We start from the raw sequence: 16,099 nt of genomic DNA, 5'->3' as shown, positions 1-16,099 counted from the left end.
TAAATTAAATTATATAATTGTTATTAGTGATGTGGATAGGTAGTGTGAAGGCTATGTGAGGGCTATTTGATGTCCAGTTGATGTGGCAAGCTAATGTGGCAGGAGAATTATAGTACTGATGATATGGCAGTGTAAAGACTATGTGAGGGCTATTTAACGTCCAGTCTTACTGGAGATGCTCTCAACAAAGTCATATTGAGTCGGAGGAAGTACTATCACGCAACACCAGACTTGGACTCCACGTGCTATTCGACAATATTTTAATACCACGTAAGATTCACCCCCATTAACTTCACCGTTCAAAACCTGCAAACAAAAATGTCAAACTGCACATACTTTCTCCACCGCCTCACATTGAATCACTCGAAAATGGAAACCGAAAGAGACCAGACTTTTTATTAATAAATGCATGTAACAACAAATTTAAAGAAACAGTTTCCCACGAGTAAATCTACATGTATAACGACTTCATTTCCTCTCTGACAAAAAATAACAGGCCTCTTGACAATGTATTATACAATTCTTTATCTAGGTCCCATGATACAATCTAAGCAATTCTCTAAGTCAACTGAGAAATGAACTCAAAGCTTTCGACTCTCCAGCTCATTTTCTTCTAGGCATTGACTACAGGACAGAACAGAATCTTTGAACAATATCCGATCGTAGTAAAATTCTTGTTTCTTTGATTTACCAGAATACTTGCCTGATATTTCCCACTGAATGACTGCTTCTAATCGCGTGTGATTCCAGATTGGAACAACGATTGAATTAATCGACTGCTGCTTTGTTTCTCCAGTTTGAAGGCTTAGATAAGCCATCGAAGATTGGACTAGTCATGGCTGCAGCAGAAAGAGCCTGAAAATCTTGCTTTAAACTCCACTTTGACGTCGGCCATATGGATGACATGGCACTGTTGTCTGAATCCTGCAAACTGGATACACTTGATGACTTCTTTACCCCATTAACATCATCATTTAGAAAGGCATCCCCCAACCCTATAGGAATTGGTTTGAACCCTCCTGCTTCCCCATCAGCTCCTAGTGACACAGTACGACCAGATGACTTGGGCCAGAGAGCCAGGCCTTTGCCTGAAATTGCAGTACCATTGCTGTTTTCCTCCGTCAGAAGCTTCTCAGTAGAGCGGGAAGTAAAATCAGCCTCAGATTTTTGGCGGCGTCTTACCAACTTGGCAATTAATTCAGTGGAGCCATTACTTTCAGCTCCTTGTAACAAATCCTCATCAATGAGACTGCCATTTTCCGAATCTAAACAATCAGCTGCACTTTTTGACTTTCTATAATGGCTAAGTGGTGGGTTAGAGATGGATGATTTGAGAAGTGGCCCATCCTCAAGATAATGAGCTCCCCCTTTTTTGTACATTGCCATTTCACAGCCTTCTCCAGCACCTTTCATCTCTGCTGATCTAAGACCATAATAACATTGCATCCTGCTCATGGACAGAGACACTTTCATTTCTGAAGAAGATTTCGATTTCGATTTCGATTTCGATTTCAATTTCAATGATGAAAATGAATCAAATAAATCAGAGTGTCCACAACTTGATAATGTCTGCTGAGTGGTGCTTGGCCTGCAAGTGGATACCAAAATAAGATACTTCATCAAACTCTGAACTATTAGTATTTGTTATTTGGTGTTATTCAACATGGTAGGGAGATGCAATAACTTTGAGTTCCATAGCTGGTACTAAATTTACAACCAAAGAGAATGCACACTTAATTGGTATAGATAATCTGTTCTTTAGAAATGAGACCGATACAGTCAGCCTAACAGCCTCAGAAAATTGAAGACAACCAGTTTCTTCTTCTGCTTAGATATGTTCGATGTACTTAACAAACATATAGACAATGGGAAAATACTAGCATAGCTTGTTTATGAACAAAAAGTATCAGGATCTATGGCATGATTAGTCATTTCACTGACATCAATACCTGCTACATTATTACAGTTTCAAATATTTCAAAATTTCAGTTTGATTCGGTTTGAATATTCAGTTTTTGTTTTTTTTGCTCACCCCTAAGAATGAGAACAAATCATGTACCGTGGAGGAGTCTTGTGACCATTAGACGAGACGGGTGAAGGGGGGTGCCTCCCGGGATGCGGAATTTGAATTGTCTCAAGGGCAAACATTTGAAGATCTGTCACCAATCCATTTAGCCTTTTTACATCAGCAACCTACAGCAGAGATAAGAATTTTTTACACAGAATTGAAAGTACTTAAGTTTAGAATCAGGCAATCTGCAACACTCAGATGCGATAATATACACACACTCACAATTCGAAGTTTAAAGGAGCTAAATCTTACGAAATTTCAACAGAATTGAGCGCGAACTGAAAATAGACACGCATATTCGAACTACTATAATTTATATCACTTGCAAGCAAATAACTATACAGAGCACAAGCAAAGTACTGACGTCGCACAGATAGAACGGAAGAAAACTGGAAAGTTCGTAGACGGAGTCGCACAAGTTAATTAAGACTATAAAAAACAGAAGAAAGGTGAAAACTATCCATCTATACCTCGACACCGTATTTGATGGCGACGCCGGCGAGTGTGTCGTACTTCGACACGGTGTGGACTATGTAATTTAAAGCACCATTAGCCCCGGCGGAAGACGGCGGAGGATAAATCGTCGGCGACGAAGATCGGACCGCTCCGATTTGGTATAATTCGGCTCCTCCATATTCGTTCATTTTCAGAAACCCTTCTCTCTCCACCGCAAAACGATAAAACTAAAAAAACAAAAAAATACCCAAGATAGTGGAACTACAGCAAGTACTAATAGAATATCTGCATTCTGAAACTAATCATCCATCTTCAATTCGAATACACCTTTTTCTGATAAAATATCAAATTCATCAGATTTCAGTAAGGAATTTAGATGAGCTAGCTGCTGCAGATCTGCAGAGAGTTTCAAAATCTCTCTCTCATATCCGGTATGTCTAAATTTTACGAGTGTATATATATTGCTAAGTAGCACTCAATTTTCAAGCTTTCTCCTTTTTTTTTTCTTTTTTTCTTTCTTTTTTTCATTTGTTTTTAATTGATCTTAATTAAGTACCTAACCAGCTTCAAAATATATTTTTAAATAAATATAATACTATAATCGTAAATTGTTTCATTAACATAGTATAGTATAGTATAGTATAGTATAGTATAGTATAGTATAGTATAGTATAGTATAGTATAGTATAGTATAGTATAGTATCGTATCGTAAGACATGCGTAGCAAAAATTCAGCACTTCACGCCAAAAACAATAAATAATCATGTGCAATATTACTGATAAAAGAGAAAAATGATTAGGTCCTAATTAAATATAGAGTGGAAAAAGTCAACAATGTAAAACGAGTTGTTGCGTTGGATTTAGAAAAAAAATACTTGGTGCTTGGCTTCTCAGTTCTCACGCCCCACCGACAACTTTCCGCGTTACAGAGGAGTAATTTTTACATAATCTCTAATACACTCTCTTTTTTATTTAAAGATTCTGATAGATAGTTATTCCGGAATATATTTATATTTCCAGAAAGTTGACCCAATCATTATTCCTAGCCACATCAAGTTCCCATTAGAACAAAAACATGAAACCAATCATACTTCATACATCATTTTTGATCAATTTCTCAATAAATGGTTAAAGAGATCTAAAACAATTACTCAATGAGTGAAAATGACAGAGATAGAACTTATGTGTCAATTATATAACACTATCATTTTCTAATGTCTGAATCATAAAGAAATGTGCGGTCAATCGCATGAGAAAATGTCACTACTTCATACCGACATGATTTTCAAATTTAGCAACTGGAAAATTATTTTGTCGTAATATAGCTGTTTTCTCATAGATGTTTATATAACCTAGAAAATTCATACACTAAATTCACCACTTAATTATTCAATTATGGCAAAGTAAGAGAAAATGTAAATGGTATCTTCTATGTTTAGAACCTTAAACAGTTCAACTTATTCAACTAATCTCACTAATTCAGGAAGTACTAAAGTGCACAAGAAAATGACATTGATACTCTATATATTATCACATGCTTAAAACAGCCAATGGAACGTCTCCACTTAGATTTATTTATTCCATTATAGTGAAAGCAACATCTAAATCCTTATCTATTTTATGCATGCCAAGATTTTAGATATTAAAATAGTTATAAATTTGCACAATATTTCAATCAAAACAAAATGAATCCACAAACTGCATACCTTGGTCCCTCGAAGTATGTCCTTTAGGCATCCTTACTTTTTGCTAATTCTAATAAACATAATTAGTAAAACTTATATATCTAGTTAAGTTCCCAAAATGAGCTTAAGTGGGTTCCATCAGCAAAGTTCTAATTCTTGAATTGTCCTAATACGGTCATGGAATCAAAACCATTCTCAAGGAGTGTAGTTCATCGCATGCTCCAAGTAGCTTATAAACTAAAAGCACTGCCAACATTGCAGTACTAAGTGTGTCCGGAATAGCATGATAGTAATGATTCAATTATCCCTCTCAACGAGACCCCTACCCCATCAAACACATATCTAATTTTCGGTGACGACAAAAGACAGGCTAGATCACAGGGGATAACTAAGTGATAGAATTCTAAAGGCCCTCTAGATAGTATTGCAAAGAAACTACCGAGTAGCATTGATCCCTCCCAGGGAACATAATGACCCTAGAAGGACCCGAGCTAGCATGTACCACACAGAGAAAAGTCTAGACGAAATTTGTGCAGGAAGAAAATAAAAGCAGTAGTTCATGGCTTCTCAGAAGTCAGAAGATATATATCAGCAAGAAAATGAGATGAAATCATGAAATCCACTTAGCATAGTCAGCAAGCATCAAATCCCCACTTTTGAAATAATTAATACTCAAAACCAGTAACTTTGAACTCAAAAGGCCAAATCTCAAAACTTTTATGCTCTAGCATGCTGTTCACTCGGTGTGTATCAAAGTAGCAATAAAGACAATCAACATGCACTCAACAAATGCAGGATGGCAGGAAGGGTTTTAATGCAGTAACGTAGATGAAATTGTAGCCTCCATTTAATTTGGATAATATAATAAATAATTACAAGCGTCAATAAAAATAAGAAAAATGGCTTACACTTAGGAGTATGTGTGCGGGGATGCATTTGTCAGGAAAAAATCTAATATAAACAATCCTGCCAAGGCTCTCCATAACTTCTCAAAATTCCACATTGCAATCTAAAACTTGATCTAGGTGGAAACATTATTTGGGCCAATTCCTCTTGCTCCGCAGCCTATAACCAGAAAAAATGATAGGAAGATGAGAAAAAATGCAACCATTCAAGTATTGCAGAAGAGTGTGATTTTGATTGGATGCAGCTGCAGTGTGACTAGTCCTAACCACTACATTGCCATAAGTGGGTGTATGCAGTGTGCAGTAAAGTAGAATCAAATCTAGAGTTATTAAGGAATTTTTTAAAAAAATTAAGCAAAAAAAGAACAGTGTCTATAGCCATCTGTGTGTGTGTGTGTGTAACCAAATGTATGTATTCTGTACATACAAAATGCCTCACGGCCAGTGTGAAAAACAAGTTCAAACTGTTCAAATTCAAAACTAGCTGGGTAAAAGATTCAGACAGCAGGAAGAATAAAACTTCTCCAAAAACAAATGGTATGCATTACTATCCTACACCAGAAAGAATATTCCTAAGTGTTGGCATTCAATCATGATGCAGCTATAAGTATGGAATTAAAGATAACTGCTATATGGCATCTTCAGTCAGGTAATTCACTCAGAACTATTTCACTTGTCCACACCCTAATTTGAACTTATTTATTAATGTTCTACGATTCTACCAGAGGAAGAAGTGATGATCCACTTACGTTACATGATAAGAATAATATAATCAGGATTGCCACATTTAGATAGAACAGATTTTCCTGCTGAACTATATTAATTATTATAGTCACCATGTATTTAAGTGTTTTCTGACAAAAATTGTTGGCAAGGAATATGGCTAGTCTAAATGAAAAGGAGAAAGACCAACTACTGACCACATATCCAGAAAGTCATCTTATACTGGCCTCCAATTGACGGCAGACATGTCCGGCCTACAAGGCATCATTGGAACACCATGAACTGTGATAAATACAACAAGAGGGTCAACATAAATTGCACTCTGTGGGTAGCTAAAGTCACAAATACCAAGCAGCTCAACTGCAGAAGTAAGATCACCTGGAATTGGAGGTGCTGGTGGTAAACTATTTGCTGCAGCAGGCCGAAAATTTATGGCACTTGCTGGAGCCCTTTCTGAAGGAGGTCCAAAATAACCTGCTAGAGATCAAAATGCTGAGAAAGTGAGTTTCACTAATGGGGACTCTTCCACTATTTTTGTTAGTAAGAACCAGGATCAAAGTCATTAGTCAATTAGGGAGAGACATTCAGAAAAAAAATGAAACAGAATACTCCACCTTAGTTCTTGAAAGGCATAATAGCTCAAACTAGAAACCATGTGATTGTAGCGGTGTAAGAAAATAGGATTATCCAGTTGTTGGTAAGGACCATCAGGCAAAAGAATACAGTAAATACAACAATGATTTCCTGGTTAAAGAGTTGCAGCTTTTCCTGTATTCATATGCTTGCTTCTAGATTACGTGGTTACCGCAAAGCCATTTAAGCAATCATAACTTTTCAATGAGGATATACAATTTTGAAATTAAGGGCTGAAAATGACTAACTAATCATGATTATTTACTTCCGAACGAAAAACATAACCCACACCTTCTTGCGAGTAAGGTTGACCAGAAAATGGCTGAGCTGCGGCATTCCACCCTCCACAGGGAAGATCCGCATTGTAATCATTTACTGGCATCCGCCATTGCTCATCAGTAGAATACCTCCTAGGACCATCAGCTACTGGCAATGGATAAGGGGGATATTGATGCTGCATGACTGGATTTGGATACGAGAAATGGGCGGATATTTGTTGAGGTGGGACCTCAGGATGCAGTGGTCTATGGACAAACGTTGCAGTACCTGGCAGTAAATGCTTCCTCTGCTGTGAAGCATGGTGATTAATACATGGATCATTCTGTCCATATTCAACAGGCCTTGATGAATTATAGACAACATGTTCTCGTGCATTGCTGCCAGAAGCTGGAGAGAAGAACGAGGAATGCTGTGAATATATTTCACCTCTTGGTGCTTCAATATGGGACCCTTGAGTACTGGAAACCATATGGATAGGTGGATTTCCCTGGAATTGCAATATTCACAATCTTTACATAACTGTAGAGTAAAATACTTGAATCAACATAAACTGATAAACATACATGTTCTGGAAGCCACATGACTTACACTGGTAGTGCCACCAATCTCATGATGTAATGGAGGTGGGTGATAAGCTAATGGCTGAGAAGTTGACGGAGCTGGAGGAACGTATTGGGACATCAATGCAAGTTGAGGTGGCAATGACTGAACATATGGAGGAGGACCGATAGGTGGTGGAGGAATTAGTTGTTGTGAGGAAGGTGGTGGTGGAGGTGGGGGCGGTGGTGCAGATGATGATGGTAAGGGTGGAGGTGGAGGTGGTGGGGATACTGGAGGTGGTGAAGCAGGTAGAGGTGGAGTCATAGGAGGAGAGCCAGGTGGTAACGGTGGGGAACCCTCAGGAGAAGGCAGCAACTCAGACATTTCAGAAGCTGATTCAAGTTTTACATCTGAATTTGGCTCGAGTAAAGCAACTATAGAGGTGTAATTGGCAATTAATATTCTATCATCCTTAATATGGCCAGAAACGTCTTCCATTTCAAGCTCACCATCAACATCCTCTAATATGCAGTGGCGCCGGTCACTTGGAGTAACAGTACAGTTCTCAAGATCCTTATTTGCAAGGTTATGCTCAGATGACGATATATCTAAAACTTCCTTGTATAGCATTGATGGAGAATTATCTTCTTCAAATAAATGAGACGACAGAAACCCAGGTAATTGAAATGTGGTGTTACTGGAACCAACAGAACAGTAAATGAACATTGTACCCAAAAATTCCAGAATTAAGATAATACATCCACTATAATTATGAATCATGACAAATGCAAACTAGCTATAGCCTACATGCATAGCTTAATACCCCACAGAATAACTATAATCGATTCCGATGAAAATGCTTATAAAGTATAGTCCTCAATTAAAAAATCTACTAATATACAGATGGGTACAACTGTGGAGCTCATATATCATTAAACAAAGCAGTTACAGGCCTACTAAAAGTCTAAATCCATTTCAGAAGCAATTATTTCACACTTTCAAGTGACATATACCAAACAATAATCACATAAAATAAAAACAGGACCTACAAAAGGTGGAACTTCCAAGAGTATTCACAACTTGGGTTCTGCTATAAACCGTTACACTCTTGTATAAATGATAGTACTCGTAAAACTATTTAAGCGAGTAAGGATCGCCAAATCCCTTTAATCCTCTCCGGATCTACTCCTACATTCCTCTTTTAGAATTTTGACCCAATGGTTGGAAACTGGTTATTGTTTTCGCTCAAAAAAACAAACGATAAATGTGGATGGGATTGCCGTTCTTGTTAAGGGATATCTATCTTGCATACTAAGGTTTTCTTATATGAGATCCTTCTAGTGAAATGAAATGATGCACACAATTTAATTCTTTCTCTTACCAATTAAACAAGGATTTGCAGTGCATAGACATGTGGATCACCTAGGTTTTATTATAATGAGATTTGAGACATAGGTACATTCAGGATTTGCTCGAAACACAATCTAAGAATGTGAGGTTCTATTGAAGCGCACGTTTTGTTTATGTGGTTTCACTACTCAACTCCTACTTGCAAATGCTCCCTTTTAGTGAAAATGTGGTTCAAAGGTATCAAACAATCCAGCCAAGGGCAACCTTCCTCTAGGGACTACATAGTTCCTTGGTTCAAGCATAACTTACTACCCCAAGAGCCAAAGTGTGCTCTGAGTGTGAAGTTAACATAATTTATCTTGGAACTATAAGCAAGTTAGCAGTGTAAAAAGTAATAAAGAATGTGCCTAGCTATCAAACCATCTCCTAAACCAATAACAATATGAAATAATATCTCTATATGCCATCAGGCGATATATGGATAGAAATAGAAAGACAACCACCACAAACATACAGAAACACTTGAGCTTAAGAAAATAGGAATGACTGGAAGAGAGGAAATAGAAGACAAATTCTAGGAGAGGATTGAGTAAACTTCATAATCCATACCTCCCATACTCGTCCACAAGCATGCCTTCCATTTCTCTTATTGGATCGTCAATGGCCCGCTCAGCTCGGGATGGGCGTCTCTGGGAAAATCCAGCAGCTCCACCATCATTTACTGCTCCTATCTCATCCATGTAACGTCGAAGGACAGATTCTGGCAAGATTTTCCTCTCAAGCCATAACCCCAAGACCTAAAAGGATTGCAAATAAATCAAACAAGCACAATGCCTGCATAGTTTCTATCATTTAGATATAGTCACCTTATGACATTGACGTCGATTTTCCTGTGCACCTGCTCCAGGTGGAGCAGCAGCTCCAATGAGACGAGGCAATGCTGCTTGAACAATCGGAATATAAGATGCCCCAGCAATTCCTGAAGATCATTAACAAAGGAATTATAAAATGTTTCACATGATTAAGGAAACAGATGATGAAACTGCAGAATTATGTTCCAGAAGCAAAAAAACAGTGAAAAACAGGCAAAGAAGAAGCAAGTTGAGACGTATTTTGATAAACAGCATCTGATTAGCGTGATAATGATCTGTGTTTAAAAAACCTTCAACATCTACCATAACTTATAAGACCTCAATGGGGTGAGACAGTGGGCTTGCAAGTATATTGTATCCCTTTGTCTATGAGAGGAGAGTATTTTGCATAGTAATGTAATGTTTTACAATCTCATACCTTTCTGACTATGAGAGCATTGGGTTATAGAGTCAACCAGAAAAAAAATGTCTACTTTGCGATGTAAACTTGGCTCATTTGCCAACTTCAGGATTAGAAGTTCCACAACCTGCAACACAGGGCTCTGTGACATAAGATTATCTGGTCGTATTACTACATGCATCTCAATCTAGGATAATGCTAATTTTGCAGATGTGAATACATAAAATTGTCCTCAAATACATATGCGAAACTACCACACTTAGTAGCAATCTTCCAGACTCATTCTTTAGTATCAAATGTCATAATCAGTATGTAAAAGCTACCGGTGATACAGGAGCACCTAATTTACATCATACCAAGTACAAATCCTGGAATGTGAAATTAACAAAAAACCTACAAATAAAATTTCAAACCCATGAAGTGCCTAAGGATGCAAAACCACAAACATTAATTCAAATATAAGGGGGCAGTCCAGTTATATATACAGATAGTCTCTGAATTCTGATCTTATTGTTTAGTATGATATGTGATTCCTCATTACTCACAGGCCACAGCCTCAATAACTCAAACTCTATTGACATGAAAATGACCAAATTGTTCTTATTACATACCTATCCTGAGTCACAATAATTAGAAATTAAAACTAACGAATACAACTAGGGAACAATCAGCTTCTGAAGCAATGTAACCCTTCTCTCAAAACCACTATTGACAAATCCTTGAACTTACATCCAAGGATGTCTGATATCATATACACTAGATTTACTTGGCACACTGCTTCTCAGAAATTCATAACCCTAAACCCAGAAAGAAATAGGAATCAAGTAAAGAAAAGATTCCAAAGGAGAATCTGAGTGCATGACCAGATACAATACGCTCCCTCCGTCCCATAGAAATAGTCCATATCCATTTATGGGAACTTTTTCTTCTTCTCTTTACTTTATCATTTATGGGACCCACCATCCACTACACTATTTCAACTACTTTTTCTCCTTCTCCTTTACTTTACTAATTACGCATTAAAATCTGTGCCATCTCCAAATGGCCTATTTCTATGGGATAGAAGGAGTATAAAATATGATGGCAATATACTACAGCACTGATGAAGATATATAATTGAAATGCGCAGGAGATGCTAGAAACACTTTAGTACATATGATCTACCGTTATCGTTAGAAACGAAATGCGGAATTAGATGACCTACACAAAAAAAGTTGATCGGTACTCATGATGTACCTCATTGGCGATCCCATACTTTGCACAATCAACTGCAAGACGAGTTGCACGACCAATACTCTCTTTGGTCCTCGACAGGGTCTCTATCATCCCTTCAAAAGCATCACGAGCAACAGCAGCTTCAGTACCCCCACTTAGAGAGCTCCCAGTAGCCTGATGGCATGAATTCACCCTCCTCTCCTCCAGGTCTTCATTTTCATGTCCATTGACAGACGATAACTGGCGAACATCAAAGGAAGTGGAAGTAGGATGGTCTTGCACATCGATTAGGAGTATGTTCCTAGACTCAACTGCTAATGCAGCAGAGGTCGGGTTCGGACTATGCCCAAGAATGTCAGCATCAGGAATCAATAGACTCAAAGGATTTCCATAAGGGTTATGCAAGTTTGCTTGTCTCTTTCTCGCTTGAGCAGCAGCAATTAGGTTTTTCATTGACATGGCCGAGTCTGAAGTCGCCAAATCAACCGGCAAATTTATTTTGGTGGCTTTACCACCATCCAACCTGATAAAACCCGATTCAGGACACAGATATGCACCAGTAACAAAGATAATTAGATATAGAAAACCAAAAACATCTAATTACCTTTCACTATGTGAGGTAATGCTTTCGTCTGTATTTCCAACTGAATGGAAAGAATCATTGATTTGGGAAATTGGCCTCGAGGTGGTTTTCTTTTTCTCAACAGACAAAGCTGGTTTACTCCTTTCAGTTGCTGATTGATTTAGAGAAGAATTTAGCCTGTTAGGAGCTGTACCAAGGCTACTGTTTGTTACTAGTGGAACTTTCTTCTGGTACACACTACCAGGTGTCTTGTTCAACTGTTTTTTCTGTAAATCTGTTAATGGTCTAGCAGCAGTAACAGATCGAGGGGACCTTTCGGGGGAGCCTGAAACTGGCTTAGCCTCTAACAAGGGCATGCTTTCAGTATGTAACTGGGGATGAACAGGAGATACATGCTTTGCAGATATTTCTGGAGTGCTCTTTTCCATGCCTGGCTGAGCAGTTGGTGATAAAACTTTAGTGGATACTTGAGAAGATTGTACCTGATCTTTGATCTCATCCTTAAGCGTTCCTGTGTTTCTCATGACCATATGACTGTTTCCATGTGTCTCCCCACGCTTAGCATTTTTCTTTTTGGAATCTGAAACCCGTGGAGTAACAGAAACCTTATGGGTAGATCCTACATGGATTGGAGTTTTAGGTAATTCGTCATCCTCATCATCATCACATAGGCGGACAGCTCTCCGCTTTGCTGGAAGCTGCATTATTGGAGGTTGAACCTTGTTCAGATGCACCACGTTATTTTTATCTGATGTAGAACTTCCCTGTCTATTTTCAGATAATGAAGTAGAAGTTGAGACAACTCCAAGTGCTTGGCGTTGGCGCTTTGTTGGAGGGAGATCATCTTCATCGGGAGAATTGCTGAACTCATTTGTACTTGGCTGTGCTCTGGAAGGTTGGTACTTAGGCTTCCCTCCTGATATTAACCTTGTACCCTCAATGTCGTCCATCTTGGGAGGAAGTGATGCTTCATTGCTCCGAAAAGTTTGCTTTTCCTGGTCATGTTGTAGCTTCATCTTTTTCCTAGAGATTACTTCATTATTGTCCTCAGGAATGGCTTCAGCATCTACACAATCATGATCTGCCATTGCTGGATGCCTTTTCCCTGTCAGCAACTTTTTTCCTTTCCTTTTACTGCCATTACTTAAATCTGATCTTGAATTATCTGCAGATGACATCTTCATATTCCCACCAGAAGCCTGTTTTAATTTTACTACATCTTCATTGTGTTCACGTGATATAACCACGTCACTATTTCTGTGCTTTCCATCATCGTACTTCCTCTTAGGATCCATTTCCAGCTTAGATTGGCTGCCATTTGTCAATGCACTCTGGTCACCATTTGTCTCCTTCACCAGATTAGCAGATTTCGTACATAACTTATTCATTTCTCCCAAAGATGGATGTGGAGACAAACTATGGCTCATGTCATCTAACAAGTGAGGCTTAACATTTTGACTATCCATCTCACCAAGTATTTCTGGACAATGCTCTGAACTAGGGTCTAGATCACTCAGTCCTGCTGTCTCTAATTTGCAGTTTGGTCCCTCACTATCCCTCCCATTCTTAAAACTAACCTCTGAGGCTTCTCCTGTAACTGTATCAACTGAATGTGTCTCAGAGGCAAGATTATCTGCATTGCTATCATCTCTTACACCACTTAAGCTTTTATGTTGCAACTCATCAAATTCTTCACATATTTCCTTCACAGCTTGGGCAAAATATTTGACTGTCTTACCCTGGCATCGAGCAGACAGTTTGTTCTTGGATTCACTTGTGAACGGCTGGATATCCGCAGGAGCGACAAAAGCTCTGTTAAAAGAAAAAGTAAGACCATAGAGTTCAACACAAATGGTGCTTGCACAAGAACATGATAATATTTCATTTTCCTAATACTTTAATATCAAATCAATGTTAGGAGAGCCGTAGAGTGCCATGTGTGAGATCATTAACAAGCAAACTAAATGTCAATATATACTAACATGATGAATCAAAAGCACCTTCCAGATCAAATATTTAACTAACAGCAGCCATTTGGGGCTAGTTGGCAACTTGGTATAGAAGAAAGCAGAGATAGATAGCAAACATCAAACACTACATATGATCAATGTCTAATAATGTAGAGAAACAAGATCGAAAAATACTTCAAATAAAAGGACATATCACACTTGATTTGTACAAAACGAGTAAGGACTGACTCTGCAGTGAAAGCATTAGTGAACCAAAGCATTTGACAAGTTTAGACACCAGATGGAAACTATATCAAGCATTTGAATAATGAGCATGGTGAACAAAACCTATGCTTCCTTGATCTTAGCCTGATTTTAAGCTTTTATCTGACTACAATGCATGATTAGACCAAGTGCAATACTTCCAGAATAGAGGTGAATCAAAATTCCTCTTGACATACTGGTATTTCCTAACTGATATATTCTTTTGATACTGAGAATGGCTCATCAAACTGCAGAAAATAATTGATACATTCCACTTATTTCCTTGATTGAGAACCAAATCACTTAAGCAAGCACTCTCCTCTCCAGAAACAAAAGCGAAAACCAAAAATTCCAAATTCTCCCTTAAACACTTGGCAGATTATTATGCTCCCTGCTGCTTGTTTATATATTTACCTCCTATTATGTCATGTCCATCACTACACAAAGGCCTATACGACTCCTAGATCACCCAACTGATAAGAATCATAACATCACTCTGCCACTGACCATCCATGTTAAAACAGGTTGCCACTATATAGAAACTTTCTTACTAAGAAGATATTAGGCCTTGGCGTTAATAAGAAAAACCGTCAAGCAACTTGCAGTATAGGCACAATGTATTTTTTTCAACTATTACAAAAACTCAAAATTGATATTCTCCTAAAGTGATAGTACTAGTTTTTAAGTTTGTACATCAGCAGGTTAAAGATATGAAATTAAAGTTTCTAATGTTTATTAGTAATAAACTCCGATCACACATGTATGAAGAAAATCAGAAAGTGCTCACATCTCTTCTGTACCAAAAAATTGCACGAAGTACTTTTTCGGGTCCGGAGCATGCTTCCATTCTTCAGGTCTGCTAATCTGGAATTTCATGCCATGAAAGGTTACCCAATCAATCGATTAACACATACAAGAAAAATCCAAGTCGCAACAATCCGTAGTTTAGATAACATGTGCATGCATGACAATTTGACAATACAACACAAAAGCATAAAACATGTGACACCAAATGCTCAAGAAAAGAACAATGGCCAATAATCAAGAGTTGAATCTTTTGCAAATATATATTTATATGCACTAAGTGTGGAGCTTCAAACTAAACACATTATTTCATTATCCTGAATGGAATGCAAAGATAGTTAAGCATACAATGGCTCAAAAAGAAACCTTGAATAAATACAAAATAAACATGGCACCATGAGGAGCTTATAACACATCAAGGTAACCCATCTCATCAACTCTAACCCCAAATTCATCAGGTTATTTCATTCTAAACCCTAACTGTAAAGCCTCACCTGCTGGCCTTCATAGTGCCCCCATACTGCCCCCTGCCCCAAGGTATATATGTCTACATGTGGATCTAGAAGACTAGCAGTATCAAACATCACACTCCACTCACCTATATTACCCTAATACGCGTTATCTACGTCAACTAGACTGCTCTGCAATCCATCTCAAATTCTCAATAGCCCAGGGCAACCCCATTAAGTGATGAGCCTAGTGAATGCGAGGACAATGAAAAATTAAAATTCCCAAAACGATAAATTCCTAAATACATTATTCAAACAAAATTGAGCGAAAACAATATGTAAAAGAAATAGAAGAGGATTAAACGTGAATCGCAATGTACCTTGGCAGGCCAAGCAGGGAATCCCTTGACCTTGGCAAGAACGAGATCGCCCAAACTCAATTCGCTCTTTGTTTTCGCCCCTTTCCCTCCGCGCCTCCGCCCCGGAGCCATGATGAGATACACGCAGTGAAGAGGAGTCCTAGTTCGTGGGGACGACGTCAGTTTCCGGTAGTCGGCCGCGCATCGTGTTTCACCGATAGGTTGCTCCGCCGATCACAAGGACACCGAGAAGAGATGATTATTTTTGTAAGTTAAAAAAATATAATAAAATAAAAAATAAATGGATTGTGATGATGGTGGTGGATTTTAGAGTTTAGAATTTGAGAATATATGCGGTCTCATAAAATAATGCAAATAGTATTAGATGTTCGTGATAAAAATATATGTGCGCGCATATATATATATATATATGGATGTATTCATTTCCTTTTCCTATATTTTCTCCTTTTTCCTTCTTAATATCAGCCATTAGATTAGAGAAATGGACGGTCAAGATCAACATTGGGTAATTAATCCCGTGTTGCATTATTTGTCCTATTTT

General features: G+C 38.0%; 2 protein-coding genes across 4 annotated transcripts; both read right to left on the bottom strand.

Moving 5' to 3' along the window:
• Positions 1–370: 370 nt before the first annotated feature.
• Positions 371–2,943, bottom strand: LOC121769068. The gene is made up of 3 exons (XM_042165744.1): positions 2,542–2,943; positions 2,060–2,193; positions 371–1,588 (listed from the first exon to the last, which is right to left on the bottom strand). Exons 1-3 carry the CDS (start codon positions 2,713–2,715, stop codon positions 769–771), a joined length of 1,128 nt encoding a protein of 375 aa, XP_042021678.1. The 5' UTR covers positions 2,716–2,943; the 3' UTR covers positions 371–768.
• Positions 2,944–5,037: 2,094 nt separating this feature from the next.
• On the bottom strand, positions 5,038–15,896 carry LOC121769067 (ENHANCER OF AG-4 protein 2-like). 3 transcript variants are annotated; one of them, XM_042165740.1, is made up of 12 exons: positions 15,559–15,895; positions 14,713–14,789; positions 11,734–13,524; positions 11,151–11,652; positions 9,933–10,041; positions 9,509–9,621; positions 9,252–9,439; positions 7,341–7,989; positions 6,765–7,239; positions 6,219–6,317; positions 6,038–6,122; positions 5,038–5,277 (listed from the first exon to the last, which is right to left on the bottom strand). In XM_042165740.1, the coding sequence occupies exons 1-11, from the start codon at positions 15,667–15,669 to the stop codon at positions 6,058–6,060; spliced, it is 4,179 nt and encodes a 1,392-aa protein (XP_042021674.1). In that variant the 5' UTR covers positions 15,670–15,895; the 3' UTR covers positions 5,038–5,277; positions 6,038–6,057. The 3 variants fall into 3 exon arrangements, with proteins under 3 accessions (XP_042021674.1, XP_042021675.1, XP_042021676.1); XM_042165741.1 differs by having other exon boundaries at positions 6,219–6,314; XM_042165742.1 differs by lacking the exons at positions 5,038–5,277; positions 6,038–6,122; positions 6,219–6,317 and having other exon boundaries at positions 7,044–7,239; positions 7,316–7,989; positions 15,559–15,896.
• Between the last annotated feature and the right edge of the window lie 203 nt (positions 15,897–16,099).

The sequence above is a fragment of the Salvia splendens genome, chromosome 15, assembly GCF_004379255.2.
Source record: "Salvia splendens isolate huo1 chromosome 15, SspV2, whole genome shotgun sequence".
Lineage (NCBI taxonomy): Eukaryota > Viridiplantae > Streptophyta > Magnoliopsida > Lamiales > Lamiaceae > Salvia > Salvia splendens.
The sequence above is the reverse complement of the archived record's forward strand: the minus strand, read 5'-3'. Positions and strand labels throughout refer to the sequence as shown.

Excerpts from the sequence above, each read along its gene's own strand:
- LOC121769067 (XM_042165740.1), bottom strand. The coding sequence starts at position 15,669 with ATGGCTCCGGGGCGGAGGCGCGGAGGGAAAGGGGCGAAAACAAAGAGC. Across the intron at positions 7,990-9,251 it reads CTTGTGGACGAGTATGGGAG|TAACACCACATTTCAATTAC; the intron begins GTATGGATTATG and ends TGTTGGTTCCAG. Across the intron at positions 7,240-7,340 it reads AGATTGGTGGCACTACCAGT|GGAAATCCACCTATCCATAT; the intron begins GTAAGTCATGTG and ends TTGCAATTCCAG.
- LOC121769068 (XM_042165744.1), bottom strand. The coding sequence starts at position 2,715 with ATGAACGAATATGGAGGAGCCGAATTATACCAAATCGGAGCGGTCCGA. Across the intron at positions 2,194-2,541 it reads CCATCAAATACGGTGTCGAG|GTTGCTGATGTAAAAAGGCT; the intron begins GTATAGATGGAT and ends TCTCTGCTGTAG. Across the intron at positions 1,589-2,059 it reads GGTCACAAGACTCCTCCACG|GCCAAGCACCACTCAGCAGA; the intron begins GTACATGATTTG and ends ATCCACTTGCAG.